Here is a 12,174-nt window from a genome sequence, read left to right on the forward strand (position 1 = left end):
TTAGAACTGATAAATACCAAGTCTGTGTCAGGCCAGTGAAAGGATCTTTGTCCCAAACTCTCCTGCACAGCACACTCGATACCTCTCACTGTAAACACTCCTCTTCGCTACAGTACAGTCAAGGGGACATGAAAAGTTGATCACACTCATAAGCAAATGACTTTATAAATACATCAGTGGGTCTTTTAGAAAATAACTGAAAAATTTTGTGATATATACCCGTTACTTTATCACATAGAGTAGCTATGTTTAATTAATTTAAAGTGGAAAATGTCCGGTAACACATCACTTTTTATTCCATGAAAAAATATTGAAATTTGTAGGATATACAAGCATTTTTACATATCCTCCCAATTTTTAAATGCAGGGTTTAAATCTCTATTTGCCAACGTACTAGTGGCACAGGGATTTAAATGGCCATCAGTTAAGAGGTTAATGAATGAATTTCAAGATAAACACTAATAACATCAAGTATTGTTGGCAGTAAAGAGTTAAATAATAAATTAAATGATGTAATTGGTGCACTAAAGTGAAATTATCTTCTTCTCTAATTATCTCTCAACTGTTCTCGCTCTTTATTCCAACTGCTTAGCTTTCCTGTGATTCTATTAAAATAAAGAATTGGAGATCCAAAGATGTGTAAAATTGTATTGTAGTGTTATAAAAATGTTTAAAAATGTATGAAACTGATGAAAATGAAATGATATGTTGGAAGGTGCTGACATGCCAGTGGTGATCACAGTGCTTAACAGCTACTCAGGCTGGGCTCTGTGTGCAGAGGGCTTCATGCTCAACAATAACCTCATGACAATCGTTGGAGCTCTCATTGGTTCATCTGGTGCCATTCTCTCCTACATCATGTGCAAGGTATGTTTAGTAGTAAAGTGTTGCAAAAAATTATCGAGATTTTGGTTCAAATTGTATCATTCGAGGACCATAGTGCTGAAAATAAGGTTTTGGACATGCCCTCTGATAGCCTGTCCTTATATAAAAAAGAAAGTGCCCATGTACACACTATTACAGCGTAGACGTGGCAAGGAGGCAGACTTTACATGCTTTCTGGTTGCCTGCAGTGATCAGCATTATACTTTGACCACGTTTATATCTGGGAAAGACTGATAGACTACTGAATTTTACAGGTGCTGTTGTGAAAGATATGGCGAAATGAAGGGTTATTTTCTTCATGCTGTGTTTCTGCACATAAAAAATAGAAATGAAATTGTGCAAGTGTGTGCATCTTAGCTTACCTTCCCTTTCCCTTCCAGAAAAAAAAAATCATCTGCGAGATCAACAGTTTTAACAATGTTTACTCAAGAAACACTTGACAGATCATGTATGTTAGTGGTGAATTAGAGATGAACAACGAGCATGAAGTCCACACCTGTGGAGTAATGGTTAGCGCGTCTGGCCGCAAAACCAGGTGGCCCGGGTTCGATTCCCGGTTGGGGCAAGTTACCTGGTTGAAGTTTTTTCTGGGGTTTTCCCTTAACCCAATATGAGCAAATGCTGGGCAACCTTCGGTGCTGGACCCCGGGCCCATTTCACCGGCATTATCACCTTCATCTCATTCAGACGCTAAATAACCTAAGATGTTGATAAAGTGTCGTAAAATAACTTACTAACGAGCATAAATGCAAGACTGATAGCGTCCACAAAGCCGAAAACCCGCACAACAGTATTGCCTGTCGAGTGATCAACTCTCGAACGTCAAGCAGCCTTAAATTGTCACAGTTCTTTATACCAGACTGAATTTTTATCTGTTTTGGCAACTGTTATATTTGTACAAACAATCAAGTAGCCTATGTATGACTTGAGGCTTTCCCAGCGTTTGATGTAGAATAATTCTTCTCGGGTTCTCAGCCAGGTGAGTTGGACATTAGCTTCCAAGCTTTCGGCGGCTAGCTCTGCCATCTTCTTCAGGGAATACAGTGATGTCATACATTGTTCACCTTTATTGGGAGGAAATGCATCGCAGCATCCGCAAATTCGAACAGCTGTGTAAGAAGAGGGCCAGTGCACTTTGTTCTCTGGCCTTTCTACAGAGGTGCCGGGACCAGGACACCATCCCCCGATTTGCCGTGTTTTGACACCATGTCAATTCACTGGCAGTTCGGAGAATCTTCGGACGCACGAGGCTGGCGCTTGTAAGAGAACGGATACACCACACTAAGAGAGTACTGGACACCATTGCCCGCGAACTTCTAGACATCCACCTCCAGTTGACTTCTGCGCTTCATCCACAGGATTGGGACTGGATTGACAGTTCCACCACGGCACAAAAACAACTTTACAGGAGAAAGGCGACCACTAGGCAAAGTGGTAAATTTAATAGACTGTCTGTTGCCAACCAGGTCACACCACCCTTGAACACTGACCGCGTGGTGGTCAACCTGACTGGGAAGACATTGGACCCGAACCAGGTATCGCTTCTAGCGAAAGGACTTAACTTTGCCCTAGCACCTAAAAAACCTCCTGTAAAGGAAATCATAAGCGGAGTGGAACAAACTATCTACAAACTCCTGACTGACATTGCGGGAGAGATTCGCAGGGACGTCTGTGTGGCCCTCATAAAGGCCAGTAAAGCCACACCTACATTACAAAGGCAGAACCCAAGCACTCTGCTCGTTACGAGAGGATGAAAGTATTGTGGTACTACCGGCAGATACAGGAAACGCTTCAGTCGTCATGGAGTCCAATACATACAATGAGAAGATCCTGGAACTACTAACGGATCCATCATACAAGACACTCAGCCACGATCCCACGAGCTCCATAGAAAGGCGCACAACAGCCTTACTAAAGAAGGCCAATCTGCCAGCTGAAGTGACCAAGTCCTTGACTCCACATTCCACGAGACCACCTAGACTCTACAGGTTGCCGAAAATCCACAAGAAGGATGTTCCCCTGAGACCTATTGTCAGCAACATAGGTTCTCCCACCTACCGGCTGGCCAAATACCTCTTCTGAATCCTCTTGTGGGAAAATGCAGCCACCATGTCAAGAATTCAGCAGACTCTACAGAGCATCGGAACAAATCCGTCTGATATTCTGGTGAGTTTTTATGTTGTGTCCCTCTTCACTAGAGTCCCACTCAAGGAAACGTTGGAGTTATTGAGACCTCACTTCCCGCCTGAGGTCATTGGACTTTTTAACCATACACTCAGCTCCACTTACTTCATGTACAAAGGGCAGTATTACGAGCAATCCGACGGTGTAGCCATGGGCTCACCTCTGTCACCTGCCGTAGCCAATTTGTACATGGAAGACTTCGAGCACAGAGCCCTAGAGAACGCGCCCCTGAAACCAGCTCACTTCTACCGTTATGTAGATGACACTTTGGTCATCTGGCCTCGTGGAGAAGAAAAACTTCAGGAGTTCCAAGAATACCTGAACAATATCCACCCGAACATCCAGTTCACGAAAGAAATGGAAAAAGACGGATTTCTCCCCTTCTTAGACATTCTCATCTTCAGGAAGCCAGATGCACACTGGGTCACAGAGTATACAGGAAACCTACACATACCGATCTATATCTGAATAGACACAGCCACCACCACCCGGCACAGAAACGAATGGTCCTGTCAACTCTTCTGCACAGGGCAAGAGGGATTTCGGAGAAGGATAGTCTCCCTTCTGAGATCCGTCACCTACGTAAGACGTTCCAACAGAACAACTGTGGCAACAGGGAAATCGGCTTGGCTCTCGAAGGGCCATTTCGGACAAACCACCTGCTGAGGAACAAGAGGAGACAAAGGGCATGACATACATCCTGTTCTATGGCCCCATCTCGGGAAAAATTGGCAGACTGCTAAGAAAACACGGGATTAAGACCATCCATTAGCCGCCCACAAAGATCCAGAACTTGGTGAGACCAGTTAAGGACGACCTTGGTCTCAGGACACCTGGTGTCTACGGAATACCTTGTGAGTGTGGGAAATGCTACATCGGGCAGACGGGACGCACCATTGTGGAACGCTGCAAGGAACATCAACGCAGCATAAGACTATATTACCCCAATAAGTCTGCAGTAGCCCAACACAGCCTAGAAACTGGTCACAAGATAGATTTTGGCACCACCACCATCTTGGACAAGACATCAGGTTACTGGGACTTGGTTATCAAGGAAGCCATCGAAATCCAGCTAGATGGCAATAATTTCAACAGAGACGGGGGTCTACAGCTGAGTACAGCATGAAAACCTGCCATCAATACGCTTAGACCACCAGCACACGGCAGACAGTCGAGACCAGCAACTAGCTCCTGATTGACTACCGCTTCTACCAACCAGAATGCGCCTGGCGGTCGGGACTAGGAATTAGCTCCTGATTGGCCTGCAGTGGGAAGCCCTACTTTTGCATATATACCGGCTAGACATAGTCACACATCACTTCATTCCCTGAAGAAGATGGCAGAGCTAGCCGTCGAAAGCTTGGAAGCTAATCTCCAACTCACCTGGCTGAGAACCCGAGAAGAGTTATTCTACATCAAACGCCGGGAAAGCCTCAAGTCATACAAAAATTTTATCGTATTCTGTGACAGAGAAATTTGATAGTGTAATATAAGCCTATCTCTGGGCAGGACATTAAACTCTCACTTAACAGACGCTATTTCGTGAATAATGTTGCACCTATTACAATGGCGGATTACTAAAATATACTATTGTCGGAGGGTTATGGACCTGTTTTTCGTGGAAATTGGGTACCAACCTGGCATTTGCTTTTATTACTGGAAATATATTGTAGAAGCTTGAGGGAACCATGAAAAGAACCTCAGTCAGGTTCGCTGTCCCTGGGGTTTAACCTGGGACCTCCCGTGTATGTGTCCAGAATGCAAGCATCTGAGCCAACACGCCTGGTTCTTTGCCTATTTATAGACTAATGCTTCTTTCAACATTAATTCATGAGTGTGTAGCTCTTTTCCTAAGTTTGAAGCAAAATGTGATGCTCACTTACCATTACTTCAAATCTCTCCCTTTTTCTTACCACTTATGAATCCCAGAAAGCACTGTAAATACTTTCACTTGAAAGGACATAACTCAGCAGTGCCTTATGCTATCGTTTTGATTTAAATGAACAATGACTTACATTGCTCTAGAGGAAAGGGATTTTACTTATAGTTGTGGATTCATCCATGTAGGCCTAGTTGGTCGAGAAACTTTTTAATCCCTCCTCATATATTGAAAAAATACGTGCAACTTCCATCACTTTCTGCATGTGTGCTGCAGGCTATGAACCGGTCATTGATAAACGTGATCATGGGTGGCTTTGGGACTTCATCCACGGGCACAGGAAAACCCAAGGAGATCACAGGAGTGCACACGGAGGTAAACGTGGATGGAGCTATTGATTACATAATGAATGCCAAGAATGTGATCATCACGCCAGGTGAGCATTGAGTGATGTGCAATACTTGGTTTCCACTGCTCTATGTTTTTCAAGAGAAATTTCATTTTACTAAAGTGCAGTGCTTCAAAATAAGCATGATTTAATATGAATACTTCTGAAATGGTGCTGTTTTTTATTTCTTATTATATTAAGTATAAGAAAAAAGTATTATGATGCTGCAGAAAAATGTATTTCAAGATCTCGACGGCAATATGTATTTTCATACAAAAAAAGTGGTTTTGACCATCCATCTGCATGCCTACCTGTCTGCTCTTTATGTACAATGATTTCTCATAAATTGTTGAATGGATTTATTCATTTTCACCACGTTAATATTCATATTCTACGAGTTAATTTATCTGGGAATGATGTACATAAAATAAAATTTTTAATGAAGAAATAATAGATCTCTGTTTGATATCAGAAACACGAAATAGCTATGAACTTTAAGTCTGTTCAATTTTCTTATTATTATTTTGTTTATTGTATAACACGAAATAATAAAATGATTTGAGCAGTGTGTTCTTGAGCCCCATGTTTCGTAGAAATTATTTATTACTTGCATATGCAAAATTATTTCTACTTTTTATTTGCGACTATTTCAAGTCCAAATGAGTTAAACATTATCCTTAGTGAAAGCACCAAAGCAAAGTGTGTATAGTCTCTGTATATCACTTTTAAATACTGATTTTCATATATAGATGAATAATACTATAAATGATTATAGTATACAGTATATATCGATATTAGTTTATAAATGAATTCATATGTGCTTTATTCTATATTTGCTATATCCTTCCCTTTTCTTTTATTCTCTTTTACTTCTTTTCCTCTTTTCTTCCTCTGTTTCTATTGTTTTATGAATAGCTGTTTCATGTTGATATTGAAGTCTGTGCATGCATTTGGAAGTGTGTCAACATAGATGTGCTTGTGAAGCAAGATAACAGTATAATGTAAAAATATAACATAGGCAGGAATTTAACTGGTAATATAAGGAACTAAATACTTTCGAAATTAACAAAATGTATAATGAGAAACTTTGTCATTGTGGCATGGTTCATTTACATTCATCATGATGAGTAATTTTAAATTTATTCGTAAATTTTCAGATTACGGTACACTTTCAGACACTACGAGCATTCCTTATAATGACAATGTTCAAATATAAATTTGATTCTTCTATGTCATTTTTGATTACAGTAATTTTTGTTTGTTGGTGTTAGTCATTTGTTCGAAGATAGGTTTGAACCCCATAAGTAATACCAATAAGGCATCACTCATGAGGCAACTAAGCCAGGAGATAATGGGGTGGGAAGGCCAGTTCCTTTCCCCCCTCTATTGCATACATCACCGTCTAGTAACATATTATACTAATCAGACTTCAGTCTTTCTTGGTATCTTAGAAAATAAAAACATTGTAAATGTTACTTAAAGCAGTATTTTGTTGTCAGGATATGGTCTTTGTGTGGCCAAGGCACAGTATCCTATTGCTGAGATGGTAGAGCTGCTGAAAAAGAAGGGCAAGAAAGTTCGGTTTGGAATTCACCCTGTTGCAGGTAGGCAATCCTTTCTGTAATATATTTGTAATGTTTTTCTTTTTTTTTTAGTATGCTGTTAACATGTCAATATCAATTTAAATACATGACATGAAATAGCTAGTTTTTCAAAACACGAAAGTATTACTGATAGAAATTTTTTTAATGCAGGAGTATATCTGACATATATAATACACACACACACACACACACACACCCACCCACCCACACACCACACTGACATAGACACAGACACAGACATACATGTTTACACAAAGCAGGCGAAAGTAAATGATGTAATACAACAGTTTAAAGTTGTAGAAAGAATAATTAACAAAGTTGTTAACTTCTTTTTGAGTAGCTAATGGGATTGGTGAATTATTTTGCGTAATTTTTCTTAATTTTTGTGAATATTTTTTATTTTTTGCACTAGCTTATAAAATATTAATGAAGAGTTGAATGTTGATACTGTCCATTTAGTTACTGTCATGTATTCCTCACACTTATTTCTCTTGTACAGGACGAATGCCAGGGCAACTGAATGTGCTGTTGGCAGAAGCAGGCGTGCCATATGATGATGTACTCGAAATGGATGAAATTAATGATGATTTCCCCGAGACCGATCTTGTGCTCGTAATAGGAGCAAATGACACAGTCAATAGTGCCGCAGAAGACGATCCCAACTCCATTATTGCAGGAATGCCTGTGCTCAGAGTCTGGAAGGCAAACCATGTAAGTCGCAAGATTCTAAGGATATACATGGCTTACTTTACAATTTTTAAGGTATACTTTCTAAATTGTTGCTGTTGTAAGCAAATGGGTAAAGTAGCCTGGTGATTTTAAGAGACATGCACGAAATGTTTCATGTTAGGGACCTACGCTGCTGTCCTGGTCGGTCTAACAATAATTATCATTATGCTTACCATTACATGAGAGACGTTTATGGGTCCAAAATCAGTTAGTGCAATGTATTTTTAACCCTTTTAGTGCCAGCCATAATTATATAGAATGTGCTGGAAATGCTACGCGCAATTTGCTATAAATGCAGCCTTTTTTTTAATTAGTACTCACTACAATTCTGATGATAAAGTAGATAGATGTGTCCCCCTTTTGAAAAGATTAGATAGGAAAAAATTGAGATGTACTAGGGAAATCCTAAACACATCCTACCAAATATATGTTAAACCAGTGCTCAAATATTGGTGAAACCCTAATAACAGCTCCAAAAAGAAAACTAGAAAAACTTATCAGTTCCAAAATCAGACTTTAAGATTGATAACTAGAGCAGTGAAGAAAACTCCAATAACTGTTATGGAAGTACTGTACTTTTAAACAACCAAAATATTTGTAGGGAGTTAGAAAAACAAGCTTTAATACAATATTAGAATTTGATTAGAATATCTAAGTAACTGGAACAAACAGGTACCAGTAAACAGACTCAAAACACAAAAGAGCTTTTTGACTATTGTGAAAGATATAAAACAAGAGTTAGAAATTCCACAGTTGGTGGAAAACCTCATATACAAGTAGTAGAAAACCCACTTAACAAACAATCAATAGAACATAACTTATATTTAGATCAAAACTTCAAAAATCGGATACTGACACAACAATAATGAGAGCTTAGCACTAGAAACGATATATCAAAATGGCCACATACAGAACGGCTGCAAATCTTTACAGATGGATCACTCAGATCATATGAAAAGAAAGTGCTGGAGGTGGAGTTACTGCCCTTTTTTTTTCAGTTTACCATTATGTTGGTCCATATTCAACAAATTCTGAAGGAGAGATAATAGTTATCTACATAGCTTTACAGAATCTGTTATACTGAATAAATAAATTTCAGAAAGTTGTAATTCCATCAGATTCACGATCCACAATACAACTTCAAAAAGTGTCAAAATTCAGGAATCTAGAAAAATTATAATCATTTGATTAATTTAAAAAGATCATTAACATACAATGGATTCCCTTACATTTTAATATACATGGAAATGAAATAGCAGATAACCTGAGAAGAAGAGGTACAACGATGATACAGAAACAAAGCTAGACATTTTCTTTCTATTCCATAAAACAGATCATCCACAACAAATTCCATTTAATACAGAAAAAATAGAGGATTGTATTAAAGACAAATCATGGGCATTAGTATTAAGAAATCTTGAAAAAATTCCACAAACATCACGAAAATCTGCCGTTGCTTTGTGTGGATTGGTGACAGCCCATGACTGTTTATGAAGTCATCTACAAAGAATAAGAGTATTCAATATATCAAGAGTATTCTATATCCTATGCCACACCAAAGAAGAAATGAATATGGTACATCTTAAAAGATGTGCAGCTGTATAGAAAGAAGATACCTCTTGGTGCAAAACAATTAAGTGCAAGAAGACTTACGTCTAGGCATTGGACACACATGGATTTCTTGTTGCAGAACATATCCGTGGGAATAAATCCGCACATACTTTTTATACTTTTCACTTCACAGTTATTAAAAGAATCTTGTTTCAGATGCTAATATTTTTCAAAATTTAAATTTGTCATTATTTTGCACATGCTAGACTTGAATATTGAAAATATATACAGGGCACATATTAAAGAACACTCATTTGTGAACAATATTGTGTTTCATTAAGTAATGTGGCATTTACCTACATTTTACAAAAACATTACACTCTCTCTGTACACTTGTTACATATGACACTTATGCATTGGAAAAAATCTATAGTTGATCTGTAGACTACAGTCAATAAACCGAAATATTGAAGATGGTCTTGCTATAATGCTAAATATCTACCTCTGTCGGAAGAGGTACTTCCCTTCATAAGTTGGTATGCCTTGTGTTGACATCACATGACTAAAACAGGAATAATGAACACGTAAAATTCACGACTAATGGATCAGCTGGTGCCAGTATGTACAGAAAATCAGTGAACTGATAAATTGGCTTTATGGTATTAAGAGGGTTAAGAGTGAAGTAAATTTTTTCTATTGATTATCATTGCCATTAAATCCGCAGTTTGTGGGTTCGATGCCAGTTAGGACAGTGGATTTTTAAAGGTGAAATAAATTAGTAGCATGGCTTCCTTTTGAGGGGGATATATTACCATGAGTGTGATAAATTTGTGACAAGAACTTGGAACTAGGTAAAATTATCAGCCAACTGTTTCTCACCTTACCACACCTTGCTTTTGAGGAAAATGTTTCTGCAGACTAAAGGTACGGTAACACATCACTACTTTTGCAGCGCTGCAATAAAAAATACTGCACAACTCTCGTATTGCGACATGTGAACAATGGTGCAATCCCAAAAATAGCGCCTGCCGAACCAGCTGCCCTCTACTTTTTTATGCTGCGCTCAGCTTAAAAGTAGTGACGTGTGAACAAGATTCTCAGGGTTGCAGCCACAGCATTTTTGATACCAGTTTTGTTGAAACTTTTGCAGTGGTTGCAACCAGTGTTGCCACTCAAATGTGTCAATGATACTTTTATTGTTGGGATATGTTTTAATGTTTATGTGATGAAAATAAATTATTTGTAACATTTACTAAATGTACAACATAGTCAGAGTATATTTCCTGATGATGTAATTCATTTTTTTAATTTTCTGTAGCGTAGTTTCAAACAGGAGGGTTGCCAACATTGATTACGTGAATATGCTGTTGGTTATCATTTAAGTATATAGGCGTTTTTTAATAGCTTTATAGTAAAAATAATGCCAATTTCTGAATACTAGTTAGGACAGAAAAGCAAATAATACATAAGCTATCGCATGAGTTTCATAATCTGAAACTCTAATGCGAACTTAACCACAAAATGTATATTGAAAAGTTAACATGGAGATAGAAACCTGCAGCTAGACTGCAGCTGCAAAAGTAATGCCTTGTGTGTGAACGGACTCGCAACCTCCAGTTGCAACTTTTGCAGCACTCGAGTTGCGGAGCATGAAAAGCAGTGTGCAGCGCACTACTTTTAGCTTACGTGTGAACACGACACGCAAATTTTGCAGCTGCAGTACAAAAGTTGCGCAGCAAAAGTAGCAACGTGTGATCATTCCTTAACATTTCTATTGAGACTGCCTATATCTATTTGGGATGTCTCGTGAAAATGTAAATGCTCTAATAAAGAATGCAGGAAACAAAGTAGAGAGAAATAGGAAATAATGAGTTTTCAAAGACTGCAGAGCATACAAGAGCTGAAAAGGAGGTTATAAATTATTTGATACCAGTATTAATTTTATTTATCCATGAGTTAGTGCAGCATGGATAACAGTTAGATGAAATACATTGAGTTGTATTGTGTAACCATAGTTAAAAGCATCCAAATTAGCAGTGACTTCTATTATCAAATCATTTTGCTTCAAACACAAGATAAGGCAAAATTGTGGCATTGTGCGTTACTTCTTAGAAGAATTATAGTTTTCCAGTCAAGCTTTTTTTTTTTTATGAACTGCTATTCATACTGTATGACAGCCAGATAGTTCATTGTTAGAACAACTGGCTCTGGACTGGAAGATCTCAGATGTTGGCAGGATTTTTCTCGTTGCCAAAACTGGAATTCCCACCGGGTCTTTTCTGGAGGTAAAAGGCAGTCAGAGCATGGAGCTGACCACATCACCTCATTCAAGTGCTCAAGTCATGTAAGCATGTAACTCTACCTCCATGCCACTCATGCACTCTTATCGCATTTAAATGGGTATCTTCTTTGATTATTATTTGTAGTGCAGCAAGATAGGTTTTATAATAGTACATATATTATGAAACAAGTTTATAATGTTACACTTTATGGCACAAGTCAATGTTTAGGGAATGAATGAAGCGTGTTTTCTAATTTTGATCAGTGAAATAACTGTATACATTGGCGTCAATAGCATTTCCTCCAAACCCTGATCTGAGAGACCAGACAGTCATCTTCATCAGACTTGCGTACTTTTTTGATTCTGCATTATACTTCAATGAAGTCATAATATTATACCGTTAAATATTTTTCATTCTTGATTTTAGGATTTCCGTTGGGTCACCTAAGTAGGATTCGGATTTTGCATCAAAATAAAAATAATTCATAACTACTGTTTACCACTTTAATAACCGTTATTTATTTGCAGTGAATGGGCAAATGTTGTTTCACTGAATCAATAACTTTTTTCAACTTGACAAGGTATAACTCCCACTAATTCAAACTGATTGGGGCTGAGAATGGTTCGGATTATCGAAATTTCGTGAGGCACAGGAAAACCACACCTTATCCCC

General features: G+C 38.3%; 1 protein-coding gene across 3 annotated transcripts in view; it reads left to right on the top strand.

Annotated features, from left to right (window-relative positions):
* LOC138704991 (NAD(P) transhydrogenase, mitochondrial-like) overlaps positions 1 to 12,174 on the top strand; it is a 157,149-nt gene that overhangs the window by 140,776 nt on the left and 4,199 nt on the right. For all 3 annotated transcript variants that reach the window (XM_069833507.1, XM_069833508.1, XM_069833506.1), the window contains exons 16-19: positions 716 to 867; positions 5,225 to 5,384; positions 6,836 to 6,940; positions 7,440 to 7,651. In XM_069833507.1, the coding sequence (XP_069689608.1) occupies positions 716 to 867; positions 5,225 to 5,384; positions 6,836 to 6,940; positions 7,440 to 7,651 (629 nt within the window). The remainder of the gene's footprint in view (positions 1 to 715; positions 868 to 5,224; positions 5,385 to 6,835; positions 6,941 to 7,439; positions 7,652 to 12,174) is intronic.

The sequence above is a fragment of the Periplaneta americana genome, chromosome 8 (assembly GCF_040183065.1).
Source record: "Periplaneta americana isolate PAMFEO1 chromosome 8, P.americana_PAMFEO1_priV1, whole genome shotgun sequence".
NCBI classification, from domain to species: Eukaryota; Metazoa; Arthropoda; class Insecta; order Blattodea; family Blattidae; genus Periplaneta; species Periplaneta americana.